The sequence below is a fragment of the Syngnathus leptorhynchus genome, chromosome 21 (genome assembly GCF_054491065.1).
Source record: "Syngnathus leptorhynchus isolate UIUO chromosome 21, UIUO_Slep, whole genome shotgun sequence".
In the NCBI taxonomy this organism is placed as follows: domain Eukaryota; kingdom Metazoa; phylum Chordata; class Actinopteri; order Syngnathiformes; family Syngnathidae; genus Syngnathus; species Syngnathus leptorhynchus.
Window position 1 is genome coordinate 5,365,825 of NC_141215.1, and position 20,718 is coordinate 5,386,542.

General features: G+C 46.0%; 2 protein-coding genes across 5 annotated transcripts in view; one reads left to right on the top strand and one right to left on the bottom strand.

The window, feature by feature from the left end:
* syn3 (synapsin III) overlaps window positions 1-20,718 on the top strand; it is an 84,145-nt gene that overhangs the window by 22,289 nt on the left and 41,138 nt on the right. The gene's annotated exons all lie outside the window — the stretch shown is intronic.
* Window positions 1,113-20,638, bottom strand: LOC147040319 (chemokine-like protein TAFA-2). Of its 3 annotated transcripts, none has more exons than XM_085902136.1 (5): window positions 20,255-20,638; window positions 6,775-6,869; window positions 3,160-3,312; window positions 1,655-1,779; window positions 1,113-1,145 (listed from the first exon to the last, which is right to left on the bottom strand). In XM_085902136.1, exons 2-5 carry the CDS (start codon window positions 6,866-6,868, stop codon window positions 1,116-1,118), a joined length of 402 nt encoding a protein of 133 aa, XP_085758262.1. In that variant the 5' UTR covers window position 6,869; window positions 20,255-20,638; the 3' UTR covers window positions 1,113-1,115. The 3 variants fall into 3 exon arrangements, with proteins under 3 accessions (XP_085758262.1, XP_085758260.1, XP_085758261.1); XM_085902134.1 differs by having other exon boundaries at window positions 3,160-3,315; XM_085902135.1 differs by lacking the exon at window positions 20,255-20,638 and having other exon boundaries at window positions 3,160-3,315; window positions 6,775-6,941.

The following is a 20,718-nucleotide window of genomic DNA, read 5'->3' on the forward strand; positions in this document are numbered from 1 at the left end:
CATCGATTCTAACCTCCCATCAGAACGGCTCCAAGAAGCCATCATCCGATTTGTCAAGGAGGCCCAACTTTGCATTTAGACTTTTTTTTCTTTCAAAATATAAATGTCAAAAGTATTTGTAGTTTTTTATTTAATTATAAATGGGCCAGGGGGACTGCTAAATTAATAAAAGTAAAAATGATTTCCGCTTCAATCTGGCCACTACGCATTAAATGTTGTTTTTGTCATTTAGATCCTTAACTGTGTCTGCCACGAATGCGAGGCTAATTTGGGAGTCATTTGCAGCTAACAAAGACTAAAGGCCTAGATGCTAATCATTAGCGTGCGCCGTGGTGTGCAAATGATTATTAAAACAGCACTTGCGTGACTGTTTAAAAAAAAACACACACAACTAAAAATACAGAAAGAAAACTCTTGTTAGCTTGTTGCGCTGTCTTAAGATGTCTGACACGTGCTAATTAAACCCATAAAAGATTCTTTCCCAACCTGTATCTGAAGTGTGGCTGGCTTCAATATTTAAGACAGCAGGTGTGCGCTGTGTGTTTGTGCCATTGCGTTGTCTGCAACACCAACTGGGTTTATGATAATAAGGCACTTTTAAAGCTGCAGGCGGGATTATTAGGCCATAATACACCTGGAATGTCAGCGGGAATTGGAAAGCTGAGAAACTGCAAACTCGACTCTGTAAACACTTAACGGATGATGCGAGCGATTCAAACGTACAGAAGTGCAACCTTTTTTTTTTTGTGCCGCGAACCGGTTGGCATTTTGATGGACAGGCGTAGAAGCAAATATAAACGCAACTCATCATTATGCTTATTGTCGTGATGACACAGTTAAGCGCAGGTCAGAGAGTTTGACAATAAGATGGTGGTGGATGAGAATCAAAATGGATTTTTTTTAATGCGTCGCTGCTGATAATTACATATTAGTTTGCATTATTTTTGTAATCTGATTTATGACTCGCTGACGTATTTGACTGATTTATGACCCTCCGAGGGGATTTATGACAGATTTATGACTCACACTGAGACTGTGAAATGTCATAAATGCTAAATAGGTGTCAATGAGCTACAGCGAAATATCTCACCTGGAGTCCCTGGTGAAGTATGTGGTTACCAAAGTTGGTCCCTATCGGCAGAAATCTTCCCCATCATTCCATGTTAATAAAAAAAAAAAAAGCAAAAGATTAATTCAGACCTAATTATTATAATTCCAAACTTCTGCATTCTCCGCGACAAAACCTAGTGTGTATCTATCCCGACAAGTCACCGAATCAATAGCTCTAGGCTCCAGGCTGCCAGCTCCAGGCAGGTGTGGTGTGGACACTTTAAATAATTAAGTACATGAAGAGAGACAAAAGCGAAGTCTATGGCTCGTCATAACACGCTGAAGGATACGGGCGTCGTGTTACAACGTTAAAAGCAGGTAATTGGAGCGAGTCGTTGGCCAGTTTAGGTGATCAAAGTGTCTTCAAAGTGCTAAGGAGACATGGCAGCCCATTGATTGGAGGCCCCCGGAGGCTCCACTGCAAACATTAGCTCGTTTTCAACCCGCCGTGGCCCCCAAGAAACACAAGAGAAGCTTGTTGACTTTGTCCGAGCACACGTAAGGTCACATTCAACAAGTTAAACAGACCGGCCCAGAATCTCACCTTTGTGGTTTTGATTTTGTTCCCCGTTGCACAGCTCCAACCCTTCAGATCGGGAAGGACTTTGCATTCCTCGCCGTCAAGGCACGGGTGCATCTGACACCACCACTTCTGCTCCACTATGGAGGCTGTAAGACACGTCGACACTTCATTTTTAGGCCGACGGCTTTTTCGGGTCAAGGGTGAAGCTGGATCTTAAATCCGTTTCCTCGACAAATGAAATGCAGTTTTTGCAGCTTTGCTAAATGAGACTCTCGGGTGGCAACATCCGTACACTCGAAGAATCCAATGAGAGGTGCCGCTTCAACCTTCTTGAACGCGGAATAAAGCTGCCCCCCCCCCAACGACGGCGTGGCCTATTACAGAAGCCATTATCGATATTACACATCCCCTTCATTTAGCATTAGCGGGGGATGATGGTTGCTATCATCTGCGCATAACACCGCAGCCGCAATAGAGTAAATTGCACCGAAATGATACCGAAATCAATTTGTATCACACACACTTTATAGCTTATCGAGCACCACTGCGGCGGAAATTGTACAAAGGGTCAATGGCGGGCAGATGGCTGTTTAAAAAAAACGAAACAAAAGCTACTGAGGTTCCTTGTCAAATGATAACAACAAAGAGTCCATTGCGTGTGTTTCAGTTAACGCTTAATGATGTGAAGATGATGGCTGAAAACATCTGGAAGTACGTTGTTTAGTCATTTATTTTCGTTGCGGCTGCGAGAGATACCCGCCAATGGCTTTGACCTTGAACTCGTTCATTAACAAGACGATAATGAGCGGTGGCTCATGCAGTCGAAAATGTCGGAAGTTTGTTCGTTTGAAATCGGAGACGGCGTTAAATATACCAGTGAGCTAACGATGAATGTTTTCACAATGTAAGTTAGTCCAAGGGCTATTCTCGAAGCTTTACTCGCCGACGGAGCCTCGTGCGATGATTTATCGGGAGGAGGCAGACTCACGCAGAGCGCAGTTAAAGGTAATTCCATCTCGGAGAAAAAAAAGGAATAATTAAAAGGTTAAGTGCTGGTCACTTTTGCTGAGAACACCCGGCAAGCGCTAAACTGTAGCCGGTGTCTCCCAGCTCTAATTTGCAGAAAATGTCAATACTAAAATGTCAAGGAATAGGTCAAACACAATTGGATCCGGAGTTTCGAAAGAAAGCTCGACCAAAGCCAAGTCGTTCGCCGCTTGTGCAGAGCTTGAGGTCGGACACATTAGCATGTTAAGAGACACGTTTGTCATTAAAGGAAACCATTAGAGCTGATATATTACTTTAAGTTGTGCGTTAAAGTTTTTTTTTTTTTTTTTGGGCCACACTTGGAACAATGCCAGTAGACTAAAGACAGAGTGATAAAACCAAATAGAAAACAAACACATAATAAGCAGCCATTTTAATCTCTGACACCCACGTCACTCACCAGACTAATTCCGCCCCTTTATAAATCATCCACGTCCTCCATTTCAAAACAAACGTAGGGTAAATGGTGGCAAACCTACCGTCTACGCAGGAAGGGGCGGCTCTGGTGGTTCCGGCCACTTGGCCCGGAAAACAGGAGCACTTGACGGTTTGCGAGCGCTCCTCGATTTTGTTCTTGTTGCAGCAGCGATGCAAGGCGACCACCTCGCAGGTGCCCGTGGGAACGTGTTGCGCTGCTGGAGAGAGACAGAGAGGGAACAATCAGTGTTTAATCCTACGCCGTGTAGTAAATTATTACTCTCCACTCATGGCCTTGGATTGAGTCCCGTAAGTGCTTCTCTCTCGGGCCTTTACAACACCTCTTTCATCTGGCGCAGTGCTAATACTCGCCAAAGGAGACAGGCCATTTTCTTTTAAGGACTCTCCCCTCGTACCAGGCCCGATTTTCTTGTAAGCATCATTCAATAAAAAATGGCTACCATCTGTAATTCCCCGTAATAGTTGCGCATCTATCACGCCGCCGACAGTTCGTCGAGCGGCTAATCCGTGCCGTGGAAAGCCGCGATACGCAATAAAGTCAATTGATCTTAAATGAGTTCGAGGCGAGGGGGGGGAATGAGCGGCGTTGTTGGTTGTTGCCATGGGAATGCTTCTCATTGATTATGTGACGTTATGAATTTAGTAGCTCTCTAAGTAACTGCAATTGACGTAAACAATCTTTTTTTTCTTTTTTTTTTTCCAATCCAGTCAGTAACTGTAGAACAGAAGCAATTCCGGCCCGAGCGGCGGTCCGATATGCTAACGGCAAAAGTGCAGCGCTGCAGAACTTGGAGCCAATTTCCAGATCACGCTCCATTGTCTGAATTATTTAGAAGCCTCAACGGCTCCTTCCTCTATTAACTGCTTGTGACATTTTCATGAGGCGTCTTTCTGAAGATACTTCCGCCATGATAAACTGAAGAATCCGATCGCTGTCCTAATTATCTCCGCTTCGGAACTTTAAAGCATCCGGTTACCTTGATTTGTGTGTTTTTTTTTTTTTGGAACCTTTTTATCCATCCAATTGATGATCTCATCTGAATGTGAGGTCTCCTGAAATTTTCATCACCGAGTGGGCACTTTTACATTTGCATTTCCAAACTCGGTTTTTGCAAATACATTCAAACGCCAGAGCGGGCATCCGACAAGAGCTCCCGTATCCAATCGGGAACAGCGCGGCAGCCTTTTGAGAGACTCTGGCAACGCTTGTCGAGCAAACATTTAAGCCGCTCGACTTGCCGCGGGTGCGTTTGTCTTTCACGCCTCGGTGGGCAGAGCGTGAGTAAGCGTTTTGTAACTTTAGGAAGACCACCTGCCAAAGGTTTGACGGTATAGCCCGGCCCGGCTTGTGATGCCCGTTTTGACCGCTGACGCGGCAAAACCGCGGCGTGGCTTCGGAATGCGTTTGAATGTTTACATCATGATGTCGCGATGCATAAGGAAGTCACATGATGATGTTTGGGCCGCATTCCGCGCCGGGAATGTAAAGTATTCATTTTAACACGACGACTTTAAGTTCCTCCTTTTCGTTCTGATTTAGAAGTGGAGACCAAACCGTTTCTCAGCGTCAAAGTGAAATTCAAATACCGCTGCGTGAGTCACTGTGACTCATTCTTCACTCAGCTTTATTTTTTTTTCTTTTTTTTTTGTGACATGCCCCTCACTCCACTTTGGATCGCATCCCATGAAGTACCTGCAGTGTGAACTTGATACCCACCGCGAACGTATTTGTTTTTTCACAAGGAAGGCGTCTCGCTGAATCCCTTGAACCGAGATTGCTTTCATTGAGTTGTTTTCTTTTTTTTTTTTTTTGCCACGCGGTGCTGAAAATACTGGCCGTACGTGCCGTTTGGTCTCGGGAGAGGGCGAGGAAACTGCAAATGATGCCAACTTTGCATTGTTCACAGGAACTGATGGGAACGATAATGGAATCGTAAACACTGTTTTGTGCCATTTACGACGCTCATGCAGAGGAATTGTCTGTGCCGCGCGTGCTATGAATAATTCACAGATGCATGCTCATATTGAACAAATATTGGTAAGTGTTGCTTGAGGCGATAAAATTGATATAAATGTTAAAGAGTAGAACGCAAGACGATGCATAATTAATATCCCACTATTTTATTTGTATCATATGGCAAATTGGTGGTTTTAGAATTACTGCGGTTCTTTAAATGTAGATTTATACTTATATAATTTATACTTTGTATAGCTTTGCTCGAAAAATAAAAAAATAATAACTTCGCTGACTTCATTTTTGTAAACAAACTGGAATTCTTGTACTTTAGTCGTCAATGTGAGTACTTCAACTCAATTCTGATTAAAGGATCGATTTTTTTTTTTTCTGGGGTAGTCGAGTACAATGTGATCAAAGTCGCGTTAGTCATAAACACACAATCCCATCATTCACACACGTGTTCCCCGACATTTCAGTTAGGTCTCCATTGAATCGATTTGACCTATTTTTCAGCAAAGAGGAAAATCTTCCTTCCATTCTTTCTTCTCGGGGAACAAATTAATTTGGCGTGTTTTGGATTTGTGCTGGGCTGGTTTCATGCTCTGAATTACAACTGGTTTACAGCCACAGACACAAGGCACAAGGGAAATTAGCGGGCCGCGATGGTTATCAGGGAGAAATAGCATGCGAGATTACTCGCATCCACTTCCCGCTCAAATGATGAGTGCCTCGAGTGCGAGTCCCCGCCAGTCAAAGGCGAGCACATCAAAGAGGCACGCCGCCGCCTAATTGGTCGACAAAAGCGAGAGAGGTGCGTATCTATCACGCTCGCAAATGGACATCCCGTCCGCAAGGAGCGACGCCCGCATGCCACCAATTACACGCGGCCGCCCGGCGATCAAACGTGTGGCTTGGCCTCCACTTGTAGTCTTACCAACTTGCCGTAATTGATCTCGCCGGGTTTACAAAGCTTGACAACACTCTTAAATTAATGATGGAGGGATTGAGTGGAGTCGGACTCGATACAATTAGCTCAGATTACCAAAAGGGGTGTATTTTTTTTTGCGTGTGGTGTAAAGCACCGTTGGCGTGTTTAAAACTTCTTCGCATCCGGTCGCTCGGTAAAGAGATGCAGCTTAGCGGTCTTTGGCGGTTTTATCACACTGAGGCAACCTGTGACGCTAACGTACCTTAGCTGGGTTTTGTTTTTAGTTTTATTCTGAGTACTAAAACTCTTGTCTATAGATGATACTGGATATGATTGACATATCAATGTAAACTCCCCCATCATCCAAAGAGTAAAAGCAACACGGAAAGCCTGAGGGTGTTGCTCCCTGCTAATCTTTAAGCATGCGCCGCGGAATATAAAGCTTTCTTCATGGCTCCATTTGCACACGCTTACGTTCCTTCTTTTAAATGAGTAGCCGTTCCGCGGCCGTGTCTAATCCCAATACGTCTGAGGCTGAATGAAAATCCTCTAAAGTGCCCTTTGACATTTGGAATAATTAAGGGCAAAGTCACCCTGCTCAATTGGATTTGGCCACCAAAACAAAATTTAGGATTGTGCTAATCTTATGCTCGTATATTTATTAAAACGCCAGACATGAAATGATCTTCTCAAATTTGCGGCATGGCTTTTTATTTAACCCACTGGTTTCCCCGGCGATGTGTTGAGGAGGACGACGGTAAATGTACTCACCCGTCGCGCCCTCCGACATGTCCCAGAGGCTGATAGCGAGCACCATGACCAGTAAGAGCCCTTTGCTTCCAACCTGCGCGTGTCGCTCACTCATCCTGGCAAATGGAAACAGTCCGTTGTGAAATTGGAAAAAAAAAAAAAAGCCATCGTCTGAGATTTCAAGTTAGTGTTGATTCACCTGTCAAAACGTAACCTTGAATATAACCCAAAAGAAAAAACTGAAAATAGTCACAAGTGTAATAATCGGAATAAAAATGATAGCAAGAAAAATAATATATATATATTTTTATCACAGATCATTAACAATATATACCCGAGAGTATTGATCTCGAATGCTCATCGGCTTTAAGCTAGCAATTTAGATGAAAACAAATTCTTCCTACAAAGTATTATTTTTGTTGTATTTTCAATAACATCCGCTCGTCAAATTCTCATTTCAATGAATCAAATTCATTGCTCAGCCCGAGTGGAGTTCAACTACTGAATCCTGGTGACCAAATGAAAACGCACGGAAAGGCTTCGATAACGACTCGCCACAATTATCTTTGCCCTCTAAAGTAAGTGTGAAGTACGACTTGGACCGCCGCGCATCAACCATCTGGCACGCCGTGCGTAATCTTTGACAGACAGCGATCTAGTTTCAAACGCAAAAACAATAAAAAAAACAAACACGGGATGCGGCGCAGTAATTACTGGAAGAGGCTCGGTATCGAATGGTGCGAGCGTGCAAAGTTACAAGCTGCGTTGATGCCTTACTTACCAACGCCCGCCTCTTATCTGGGTGGCTCATTGACATATAGATTGTCTGAACCTCGGAGGGATTCTCGTGTTATTTGCATAGCTAATTATTTCGGAGTGTTACGTGAGCTGATTTTTCTTTTTATACATTTCATCGGACGCCAGATCGAACGCTGTGTCAAAATCGCACCGTAATAATAGCGATAGCTTCCTATTGGCCTACTGGTCGAAGCAGGTCGGCCGTCAACGTTCACCTTCACACGTCCAGATTTATAGCCCATGTTTTGCAGCTCGGTCAATGAGAGTCTCGGTGAAAAAAGGGTCATCGGTGACAAAGTACATGCCTGCGCCCAGCGCTATCATTTGATGGCGGCCCATCTCCGGCCGGGCTGCGATTCTACAAATGGCTCGCCATTGTCCCTGAATGTGTCATTGGAGTCGCTGCAGCTTTGGTAGAACTCCCGGCGCTTTAGAGTTCGACCTTGTAATACGGCTTTTGTTAGGATAGCCCCAAAAACACAACAGCAAACACGAAATAACTCGATCCGTTAGAACCGACCTTGGATATACTGTCGAGCAAAAGGCGCAACTTTGAAATTCATTTGAGTTTTGATGACTCTCCGATCTCCTTGAGCTAAATCGGTCAACTAACGGAACATGGTAAACATGACAAGGCCGTTCCGGAATGAATACGAACCGTTGCAGTGCACAACAACAGCATTCCCGTGTTGAATATTCCGTGAGCGCCGTTGCGCATGTGTGATGATTGACAAAAATTACAATGGCAACCAAATGAGAAAATGACTTGCGCACACGTTGAATAGAAAAAGTAATTAACATAAGTGTTTTATTCCTTTTGCTGCCAGTAGAAGCAACCCCCCCTCTGTTATGTCAACTGTGCTTGTCGGGAACTTTCAAATGCAAATCATCACCTCCATAGAGAATAATATGTTTTTTTTTTGTATTATGTTTTCATTGCTTCTGCCTCTGTAGCACCGGTACATTTATGCGCTCAGATTCATGTGGCGATTGGACTTTTATCCTTTAGTCACAGATTAGCTGCATTGTAGATGTCGGATTTCCTTTCAACGTGTCAACCATGTGATACGATTCAAGCGGGATGAAGCTAAAACATCCCCAGTGTCTTTATGATGGCCTTCTTTCATTCCGGCCTGCCAGCAGAATGAGGCTTTGCACATTGGTGGAACAAACCTCACATTGTTCACGTTATTAAATCAAAAAGAGAAGGCAATCGTTACTGTCTACTGAAACATTAATGTCAGTGTGCCTTTAAGAGCAAAGTGAGTTGAAGCTATTTGGTTGGGCCCAACACACCGAATTGGGAGCCTTGACCTCTTTCCTTCTTTGTTGTCCCATTTGTGTCACACGTTTTTCCTTGCGCTGATGTTTTTCATTAGCCAGAAACGGACGCTTTCGACCTTGGCCTAATAATAGAAGATGTTTGTCAAGGATGAGGAAATTGGTGAATTCACTCCTTTGCCTGCTTTTGGTAGTCTGGAAAGACATTTAGAGCAAAAAATAAAAGTAGATTATACTGAGGGAGTATTTCTGGAGATGTATTTGACTATATCCGGCAGTGTTTAGGTTCCATTGTAGATAATCACTATGCGCTCGTATTTGATTTTGGACTGTCATCTTTGATAAGCTCAACACATGAACCCAAGAGGGGCGGCCATTTCTTTCCAGTGATATTTTCCTCCCGAGCGCGACACGCTTTCTGGAAATATCTTGCTTGCAAATCAGCTTTACTAGTAAACCCTCATGCGCTTTAGACTCAAGTCAGTAAACATTTAAAAAAGTGTAAGATTCAATTTTCGCTTCCCCTCTCAATAGGAGGGATCAAAACGGCGGAAATACGCAAAGGCGAGTCGGTAATCCGCAGTATCCCCGAGATTGCGTGGCGGGTGCAGAAGGCGAAAAAGCTGGACTTTCCCTTCTCGCTTTCCGCAGCCGGATTCGACACAGGGATTTACCTCCTCCCCTTCCTTCCCTTCCGTCTTCTATCTCACTCTTTACTCGGAGCGTGACTGAGACTGTCACCTCGGACGGCTGCGGGGAGACGATTGCTCCATCTGAGAACAAACATGGCTCATTTGCCAAAACACAGATGTTCCCAGCTGACAGTCAAGGACGGAAGCGCTCCAGACAACGGCCCGGCGCTTTGTCGCCCGCCTCCGCCGAGCCCCCGAGCCGCCACGTACGTGTCGACTCGCTGCGATGGCGAGACGAGACAGCTGTCACGGCGCTTTCTCAAGCGTGACCTCCAGTCTAGAAAAGGAGCAATGCTTTAGCGCATCGCTCTGATGGCTTGCTAATCAAATCATTACACACCAGCCTGCAGGGTCGTTCGGCAAACGCGACGAGAGGGACGCGGCCCGCTCAAAAGAGCCTCGCTCAACTCCTCGGGCCTTCGCTTGTGATCCGCTGCTCGTATCTGATTATCTCCGGATGACTATTCGTATCAGTGCCCAGACGTCACATCGCAAATCGATGAACGGACGGTCTGCAAGGACGATCTTTCTTACCCCCGATTAGATGTTATCGTTTCCTGTAATAATGTGAGATCAGAATATTTTTGAGCGATAAATCCCATTCCCGTAGACCAGCAAAAAAAGACCGCAATGTGCACGCCAGGCCAGTAGGTGGCAGGATTACATTCTATACAATCAATGAACACAGGATGAGACAAGTCCTCGAGTAATTTAACTACCTCGATTTAAAATAAAAATAAAAAGTCCGCTTGTTTAGGTGTCATCATCTTTACGGCAAAATGTCAAATGCTAGATGCAAGCAAATTTTTGCTGCGAGGCAACACTGCCCACGCGGTGCACCGCCCGTGTCGCATATGAAAGTCAAATTAATTGCCATCCCATTTGGTCCGAAGAAGCTGTCAACTGACACCGGCGCCGCATGCCCTTACTCGAGAGTTTAACCACCAAGGCGACCTTCCCTAACACAACAGCGAGACGCTACCCGAGAGCTCGCCCTCGTTCAAACCGCAACAGTCAAACGATCTCCGCCTTCGTGTTCAATTTAATCCTAAAAATCTTGACCAAACTCTCGCTGTCCTAGCGAATGAACGACAGGCCGCTATTGGCACAAAGATAAAAAAAATTTTTTTTACAACAAATTCACCTTGGAGGACACAGAGACTTTCTCATCTAAGTTCTGTTCCGGTGACAAAATAATGATTTCAGATGTGTGCACTTTGACTGCGTGTGATCGGAATCCCCCGAATTCCCACATCAGATTACTGCAGCCAATAACTGTGGGGGGTGGGAGGGGGCGGGGTCCATGGGGGGCGGGGGGGCAGTGCGCCGGCTGTCGCTTGCGTTGATGAGAAGAAAAAGGTGAAGCGTGAGGTGTTGGGGCACGAGGGAAATCTATTTTAAGGCGTGCGGCGAACCCCCCTCGTTCCACGGCGACAACAGGAGGGACGTTGACAGGCAATTATGACGATCTGTAATTAGCTCCTAAGCTATGCTATCTCTGTTAGCCAATTATCATCACCAAATGCCAAGTTTGATGTCTCCCGCCCGGTCCATTTGACAAGGACGTGGAGTCTACGCCGCACTTTGCGTAGTTTGCATACAGAAGCCGAAATTCAAGATGGCCCGAGATAAGCGTAAATGCTTTTGAGTCACCAACGTAATATCTTTATACACCATGACATCCTGTCTGAATATTTTCAGCTCGCAGTAAAAACCCACAGTGATCTAAGATATGAGCCGAAGGAACCGTCGAGCCTCCCCAAAAAACAAACAAACCAAAAAACAAGCCGTGGGGCCAATTTATCATTGTGAGGCAAAGTCGGGTTACCCGTGAAACTCGGAATGATTTGAAGATCTCAGTTAATGTGCGTGCTCAGTGCTTGCTTGAAATTTTGCGCCGAGAACATTTTCCAACAGTGAGTCGGAGTCGCAGAGGTAATTAAAGGAGTCGCTAAGGAGCTTCGAATGGAAGTCGAAATGTCAACGTGTGCGCGGCGCCTCGTCAAGGAAAAACTGCTCAATGGAAAAGTTCACTGCGGGTTGCTTGAAATGTCACTCGTGTGATAGATAAAGACGTATTGCTCGTTGGTCTTTCAACTTTCTTCGAGATGATTGGCCCATATAGGAATGGGAATTGATTGCGAATCATGTCGAAGCCAAGATAACCAATGACAGCTACAACTACATTTTTGCTTGACTTTCATCATTCATTGGATCATTTTGCTCCACGATCAGTCCGTTGTTGTTTTTTAGCCACGTAACTGCTTCAACATCTCGAGATATGAAATAATCTTGGCCCACCCCAGGTGCCCGGCCAAATAATTGACTTTTGGGAACTTTCTGATTTTTCATGATTTCCACTTCGTCCCCCGTCGAGAACATGTAGTGAATCTATATCAGCATTTTTGAAAGAATTTTGATAAAGCCCCTTAAATATACTTGCCCCCCCCTCCCCAAGGAAAAAATCCTAGCTCCGCCAGTGCACAGTTGTTCGAAACTGATCTGCAGCCTTTGTGCGAATGTTGTATTCATATCCTTGAGCGTCTGCGTTGTACAACACAAACAACCGACACGACTGACAAGCTCTGCCGACGCGACGAGCAAATCACCCGCACCCGGTGCCCTCTTCTGTCAATCACGCCACCCGACGCCAGTTTTCCCCCCGCCGGGCTTCCCGGTGCCAAAGTGGCCGGAGCAAGAGGCTGACAAAGTGAGGGGATCAATTTAATTACATTCTGTTTTGTTTGATTAAATATTCAATTGCATCCCTCTCCTCTGTTTTACATGACTGAGCAACAAGGCTCGAGTTATTTCAGCGCCGGCCCCCACGAGGGGTATAATCCCGGCTAAGTGACAGGCTAATTTGCGATATTAGATTGCTTTCATTGAGGTCGTTCGGGCCCGCTTCGGACATTAGCGCTATGAAAAGGCCGCTCTGCCTCAGCGGTCACATTCGCACTGCGCGTGACTCGAAGTGGGAAGGGGAGGGGGCGAGGGTCTCGGCGAAGCTCCTCGGAGGCCATATTTCCACGGTCCCGTTCAATATTCCTAGCGGGGAAAACTGAATTGAGCTGAAGGTACGGAGGAGGAACTGCCGCCTGGTCAGTCATAAGATAAAAAAACATTCAGATGAATAGCAAGAAAAGAAAACCGGACCCTGTAAAGACTTTTTTTTTTCCCCCCCTTCCTTCTTTTAACTGCCTGAGTGCTATCCAAAGTCAACCTACCGCTGATGACCATTCAGGGTGTCAGAGGCCAGAACAAGTAATTAAAGCCACTAGAAAAATGCAGGATTAGTTGGAATTAATCCCCAACTTTTCCCATTTTCTCGGCCAACTTGCTGAAATGGAAGGACACGCAAATCTAGCCGAGCGTATCGCGACTAATGGGCTGGCGGCGCTGCCCACAAATGAGACGGGGCTAATGGATCCGCAGGCCTGGCGAAGATGGCTCAACCAGATTGCGTGCGGATTGAAGTGATTAACTACACGCCGGCTGGCCCCGGTCCCCGCTTTTGTCCAGGAAATGTAATGGATGACAATAAATGCCAAAATATGCTTCCTCCATCGCAGACGATTCGGGGCCCAGATTAGCGGCGTATAAATGCCAATTAAATGCATAATAACGCTGAAAAAGACGCAGGGGTCGGGATGTTTTTATCACTCGTCCCAATCCCGTTGGATGTGATTTAACCGCAAACGAAGGCGATTTCAAACCAAGCCGCGTTTAACTTTATTGGCCCGTATTAACCGATCACCTTATGATTCGTTTGTGCCTTTATGCAAGATGCAGATTTAATAGCGCCTCGTGTAATATCGTGACGTTACCCGCTCCGAGAATTGATTGCCCGGCTCCCGTGTTATTGCATTTCCGAGCCACGGAAAGACACTTTATTAGCTTTTACCTGGCTTATTACATCGCATATCAAGTCGGCCACATATGCGGATATACTCAGGAGTGCTATCGATTCGAATATAAATGTAAAGAATTCATGGATGTATATTTCATCAACGTAACTCCCGACTCAATTTCCCCTACATTTTATATTTGTTTCAATTTATATTTTATATACAATTTCAATTTTCTTCCATTTCCCCCGATTTCCTGAGTGTTAGCTATTTTAGTGCCATCATTTGTGGACATTTCGCAAGAAAGACGGCATTTAAGTGACACCGACGTGATACAATACTAAATTAGTTCTCAACCCAATGACCTCTCAAACATGGCCACCAAGCCTTTCAGTGTTAATTGGTGCTGCGGCTTTTGTTCTCGAGAACATAAAATGGAAGTGTGGCGTCGTGTTGGGCTTTTTTACGTCGGCGTAATAGTCGGACCTCAAATGGGGTGGCAACGGTGATGAAGAATGTCTCTCGGTATAACGCGCCGCAGTCGAACAGGCTCTGTAATAAGCGCGGAAAGGGGAGTTAGCGGCCCCTCGGGTGCCGTGGAATGAAAAAAAAAACAACAACGTGTTTTGTGTTTCTGGACTTCAAATATAGAAAGAGGCAAGCAGAGTGACATCAAGTCATTGTAGTCGTGCGGCGGTGAGCTTGGGGTGGGCCGCAACCGCACACGCGACCATTTCGACAGGTGCCGGCGGATAATTGGGCGGCGTGCCGACTCGGACCGCCCCGCTCCAGTCTCCCGGAGCTCATTACTATCACTCAGTGTTCCCCTCTTAAAAAGTGCCACGGTAAACATGACTCTTCGCATTTGCTAAAACTACAAACCCCCCCCCCCCGCTGTCCGTCCCTTCAAACGTTGACGTTAAAGGTCCCGCATCCCCTCTCGGGTTCGAGCGGGCTGTTAAATCATTGTCGTAAAGATGAGGTTAGGCAAAGAGGCCTGGTAGGCGACAGCGCTCCCGTTTCCAAAAACGCCAGCCAGACGCAGGCCGCTCTCTTGGGCTGGCCGAAAGCTGCGCTCGACTCCGTTTCCCGCTGACCCTCAGACTTTGCTCAGTCGGCTTTGCAGTCAAAACGGATAGAAGTGTGTTTAAGGCAGTGTGCGTACGGTTTTGCTGCCTCATTGCACAAAGTAGATAACAGGATCAGCTTCCATAAGCCAACAATACATCAACAAGTGCCAAATGTCCGTCCTTGAAAAATGCCGGGCTGGCCTTAAAAGTTACTGTGAGCGGATTTGTGGTCTTTTTCCACGTATTTCTACAAAGCTCATTTTGATGACCTCAACCAGGGCCGCTTGTCATTATAACATAGACATATGCCACCAGAATACTTATGTATAAAAAATCTGATATTGTATCGTAATCGCAATATTGCGGGGGTGGGCGTTAATTTTTATGGCATACCACCAAAAGTAAAATCGTAAAATTGAAATTAATTTTTTTGTTTCAATTTTATATGGCTCATTCTGGCCTTGGCCTCCAAGGGGGCAGTAAAACACATCCATCATCTAAACAGTCACAGCTGCTCAGTAATATTCCTAATTCATTGCAGAGGATAAAGAATATATGCCTGTGAGTACTGTTTTATTATCTCACAATTGCTTGATTTAGATTTTTATCAAATATGCTCTGCGGTTCTCGGCTGTGATCCTCTTCCCTTCTTCAGGCGGGCAGACTTTTTTTTTTTCATGCCAGCTAATCCTACTACCTTCCTCCAACCACTTTTAAATGTCAGCCTAAAGTTCATATCGCGCTTTAACTTTCTGGCCAATTTTCCAGACTGAACTTGACAACAGCAGAAAGTGGAACTCTCAGGTCTATTAGGCAAAAAGTTTGAACGACACTTTATTCCGCCCTCCTTCAAAAACCTCCAAGTCGGAACCGTTCAATTAGCGCAATGTTATATATGCAAACTGTTTCGGCCGCTTGCCCGCAAGTGATTGCGATGCCTTATTACTGCTCAATGTGCACTTTGAGGAGACTTGTGCTGTTGTAGCCTTTCACGGTTATCTCACTGAAAAGATTGTTTGGACATAAATGCGGCTCTGTGTTCTCTAATAAGGCCCAATAAATGTGCCCTTTCCTTTTCCACACGTCTCCGTTGGTTGATAGCCAAGTCGTCCTGCGTAAAGATGGAAATGGCTAATAGTCTGACTATATTAAAAAGTCAGCCAAGCGCGGCGGCGCACATTCAGCAACGTCTACGTCAACACTGGCACGGATGACTGAGATGGAGGATCGTTTGGCCGACGTGAGCGTGGATTTTTTGGTGTGTGTGTAATTAGCCGCCCGCACCTCGAGCCTCGGCGGCGTAATTGGTTCCTCGGCCTTCCCCGCGTTCAAGTTGACTATCGGAGAACGTGACTCGCCGAGCGCCCTTGACAGAGAGTGAAAATGTAATATTCGGCTCGCCACTGCGATCAAACAAGTCCTCGGCTCAAGTCCTAGGAAAGGTAGCACGGCGAGCACTGACTGTCTCATCAGTCAGCTAATGGGCACAAGACAGGAATCCAAAAATTGATTCTTGAGCCTAGAGTGAACATGAAAAATAAAAATAATAGTCAACACACCATCACTTTAAAGTTGCTCCGTGATTATTGTGAAATTGAAATTTGATTTAACTTTCCAGGAGGGGAAGATAAAACGTAAACATGTTTGCGCAAGTCTGCACACCCAGTTATAAATTGACAAATTATTTTTACTTCCACTATTGAAAAGATTGCTTTTGACTTATTTTGAAATGTTTTTTCTTTAGATACCACAAAAACCTTGAACTGGCTTTTTTTTTTTCCATTTTTTAATACCCACTGTACTGAAGTCGTTATTATACATTAGCCAAACAGTCAGTTGAAAGCCACTAACATGACAGCCATCAAGGTCAACACTATTATTATTATTATTTTTTTTATGAATACTCGTGTCCGTTGCCAATATAAGAATATGAATGAGCCGTCCCCTTGGGGCATTCCCAAAGCCAATGCTCTGGCCAGCGCAAAACCAAACACAAAACGTCCGCAGGCCAAAAGCAAATGTGTTCACCCCCCCCCCACCCCGATCTCCCCTTCATAACTCCGGCTGTCGGCTGGCAGAATGTAAATGAGCCTCTCAGCGCCGAGCCTATGATGGTGTCAGCGCTCTTCTTAGTCTCTGGTCTCATTAGAAGCCGAGTGGAGCTGACATTTACTCAGCCACTGTGCTCACTAGCTCTTCATGCGGGGCGCGCGGGTCAAAACAATACACAGTGAGATACTCCAGCCGTCCCCGAAAACCTTTGCGAGGAGTCGCCGGCAATATCGCGCGTTGACTTCAAATCATGTTCAAATGCCACCGAGTCGGATCCGCATTGTGCGACTTTACACACGCCTAAAGAAGTGTGAATGTGTTTTGTTTTTCTCATCAAGATGCATTCGTCACGGGGGAAATTGAACGACAAGGAAATAATCCCGCACGCGTTTGCGCCGTCCCGCTAACCGCTTCACGCAAGCTTTGCGACGACACAATGACTCATCTTTTGTCATCCGGGGTGACAAAATGTTGTGTGTCCTTGCCGTATTATTTCTGCCTCGGTGTCAGCGCGGCGCATCCCCCGTGGCGGGATTAATTAGGATCGGGGATTAATAGCCAACGCATATTTCTCGATGCTGATCGTCGGGGTCATTTTCTGATGCGTCTGTTGCCTTTTCTCCACTTTTCACTCGTCACCTTGTGAAGACATCATTAAAAGTCGCTGGATTTCCGAGAGGGCGGGCGACGGCCGTCTCCCGTGCCCCCCGTGCCTTGACGGTAAACTAGATCGCGGCTCGGGTTATAAATTAATAGGATGGCTATGGCTATTTCCTGACTCCTGCTACTTTGGGGACCCCGCAGCTCTGTTTTTTTTTTTGCGGTCCTCTCATCCTGTTACTAATGCCTGACTCGGTGTAACCCTTATCTCGGTGCTCACTACATGGCCTGATAGGGCTCTGTGTGTAAGCAATTAAAATGGCTTATTTTCCAGATAAGTGGGGGAGAGATGTCAGACTGGAAGCCACAGGCGGCCACTATCAAGTCTTTAGGTTACCGCCCCCCCCCCCTTGCTCTCGTGGCCGAGTGGACCCGGTGAGCCGCATAGCTCAGCGTTATCGCGTGTGGATTGAATGTACACAAGTTGTATGTTTTCCACATCACAAACAGTCCTAATTAATATTTAAACCGCGTCATACAAAAAAAGATTGTCAAGCCCCGGTTCTCAAAGGAGAGAAGAATAAACCACATATTCATCAGTGGCTTCTAATGAGCGAGGAATTCTTTGTAGGGGGTGCTCGCATCTGTGCATCAAAGTGTCTTTCCAGCTGGGTTGAGACAGACCGGTGTAACGCAGCTTCCATCATATTCCATTCAGGCATTGCAAAGACTCAAAATCCTAGTTTGTGTGCTCACCCCACCCCCCCCCTCCATTTTGTTGGCCGTGACCCTTCCAGTCCACAATCAATCTGGGACTCAATATCCTGTTGACCTGCTCCCAGCATTTCTGAACTACTGTTCAAAAAATGGTTTCAATTGGCACATCCAAGGTCAAGCTGCCCCCCCCCCCGTCATGTGGCCAGAATGTACGTAGTCAGACTTTGTGCTTGATTTCTGCCAAGATGAAGTTTAATGAGCTGCTGGTGAATTAGGTGTTAGTGGGAATGAAACAGAGGGAGACGGAAGGGCGCTCCAGATCAAACGGATTGTGAACGCCCGTGGTTTGGCGGATGGGGGCGACAGCGACCTCGCTTCCCCACTTAGATCAAACGCATGCATAGTGGGCGCCAATCAGACCCTGAAATTCTAGTGGCGGAGCTAGGGTAGTTTGGGGGGGGACTGGGGGCAATGCCCCCACACCTGAAATATGCCCCATTAAGCGAAATAGAGCTAACGCTCTTTTGCTTCTTTGTTTTGTTTGGCTGTCAACTTGAAACAAGAGTGGCAATAAACAGCTTGAAGATTTTTATTTTTTTCAGAATTGCTCATTATCTCCCAAACCGCTGCGTGTTGCGAAGTGAGTTTAATAAACAAAACTGGTCAGTCATCTCCTTGAGCCGCCACTGTGTTTAATCAACCAACTTTGCGTGTTTACGCTCGTTTTCATCGTGCGTTTTACAGCTGGCATTTACACTCACAGCACATTTGATCTTATCTGATGTGTTGGCTTGTTTATTACGCCGATTGCCCGCCGAGGGACCCGCGATGGAAATTAGCAGTTTCGACCGGTCTTGATTTAGAAGACACTGTTGCAAAGCGAGCGGAAAATAGGAAAAATGATTGAGTTGACTCTGGAAGCGCCGCCGGTTGCCGGTGTTTTGCTCATTTCTTCGGATTTTCCACACCAGGGTTAGCAGAGATGGCTTCAAAGAAGAGTAAATATCCAGTGGGCAGCACTTTGGAGGTCAGAATGGACCAAATCTAAAGGCCGTTGCTTGGCACAGCTGTTCGCGGCCCGTTGTTACCTGTATCGATGGCGTAGGAAGCATGGCGAGCAGTTGGCGAGGTAGCAACAAAAAAAAAAGGTGACATTGGCCGGTGTCGTCCAGCTGGATGAGAACCAGCGTGCCCCGAGGCGCTGAGCCCGCGGCGTTCAAGCCCTCATCATTCACAGTGAAGGAGCCGTTGCTAATACCACGCTTCCGGCTAATTGGAGCCCGCCAGGACCGCCAGTTGTGCTCTGAGAATAGTACATAAAATGGGCCAAAATATTGGGACACCTGGCCACAAATTTCCAATTAAGACTTGCCCGACACGTTCAGGATGGATCTCGTGGGGTTGTGTGTGTGGGAAGCTTTCCCAGTCTTCACTGAACCAAAACGTATGAAAAAGTCTCTCCAACAAAAACAAATATACCAGTGATGTTGAGTACAATTAACATCTCGTTTATTTAAGAAGGATCCAGATCCATATCATAGCCTTTTATGCTAACGCTAGCGTCCATGGTTTTTTTTTTTTTTGTACCCATTCCAATATTCTAGTCAAATTTTCTCACGCATTTAGGCCACTTCTTCTCCTGTCTAACGGCAACAAGTGAAATGAAGCGAGCGGGTACACTTGAATGTTCCGTGTGCTTTCCTAATAGCCAAGAGAATAGTTTGGCTGGCATTCAAGCACCTTCTCACTAATACGGCTTTACAGTTGCCAGGATACATATTGTCCCACCCGCTCTCTCTCTCTTTCATTTGCTCACGCTTGTTATTTATCATGGCTATTATATGTGTGGCAGCAAGTATAGCAGCTGCGGCAGTCTGGCGCGCCTCCGCCGCTACATTTCATCATCAGAGGACTCATATTTGCTACAGGCGAGCGACCACTGGGCTGGAGGTGAAATCGGTAAATCACAATTAAAATGAATGGAGCGCCGAGCGGCTTTTACAGCCCCCATTGGTTTGACACGCCTACACATAGCCAGAGGAAATATTATTCAAATGAATAGACTTTTATTCTTTTTATTTCTTTTTTTGTCCCAGGGTGGAGCCAGGCAGGTTAACTTGTGCCGCTCTACAGGAGAACTGCTTGCATTTGCATAAGCTTTTTACATAGGGCAGTAAGCAAGTCAAAAGTGTGAGCCTGTCACTCGCAATGCAAATCAAACTAGCGAGCCAGCTTTGCCATAAATAAATAATCTGCTGTTGGCTTCCTCTGCTCGGAGAGCGAGAAAGAAAAGTCAATTCCCCGCAACTAATAAATTGCAGGTGTGAGTGAATAATTTAGTGTTCTCTCCGTGGCTTGACCAGCTAAACGCTCATTTTGCCGGTAATTGTTTCAGTATTGATTCAATATAGGTGGCGAGTGCAATGCAAAGTGGGGCTCTTACCTGCAAGTGTCCCACTCCCTTGCCACGCATTAACACGCCTTTAGACCATCAGGTGGGCTGCTAACATCCCGGGTTGCAAATCTGCAGACGTGCGTTAAAAAAAAGCTTGGAACGGCTTCTTCTCGGTTCTGATTGTCGGTCCTTCAGCGCATCACTGATGGCATCTCATCCGGCGTTGCGAGGATGGAATTCTCCTCAGGTGTCTTGTGAAAATATCCAAGCGCTTTGAGATCAGGTGGAGGGGAGAAATCCTTTTGGAACACTTCCCGTCTTCCCGAGTGAATTTGGATGCGTGTGTGGTCTCCTCGGTGCGTCACGGAGGAATCCGCTCGTTGGTTGTGCCGCGGCTCGGCTCAGTCTGAACAGTTCCAGTGTGCGCGCACTAACTTTTATGAGCAGTCTGGAGCGCGCGTAATCGGATTGCAGTGCGTCGTCATACAGACCCCCCCCCCCCCAACTCGTCA

What these genes read in the sequence shown, in the direction of transcription:
- LOC147040319 (XM_085902134.1), bottom strand. Translation starts at nt 6,868, where the DNA reads ATGAGTGAGCGACACGCGCAGGTTGGAAGCAAAGGGCTCTTACTGGTC. An exon ending in CGCCCCTTCCTGCGTAGACG is followed by an intron (nt 1,780 to 3,159) that starts GTAGGTTTGCCA and finishes CGTGTCTTACAG; the next exon opens with CCTCCATAGTGGAGCAGAAG. An exon ending in ACAAAATCAAAACCACAAAG is followed by an intron (nt 1,146 to 1,654) that starts GTGAGATTCTGG and finishes ATGATGGGGAAG; the next exon opens with ATTTCTGCCGATAGGGACCA.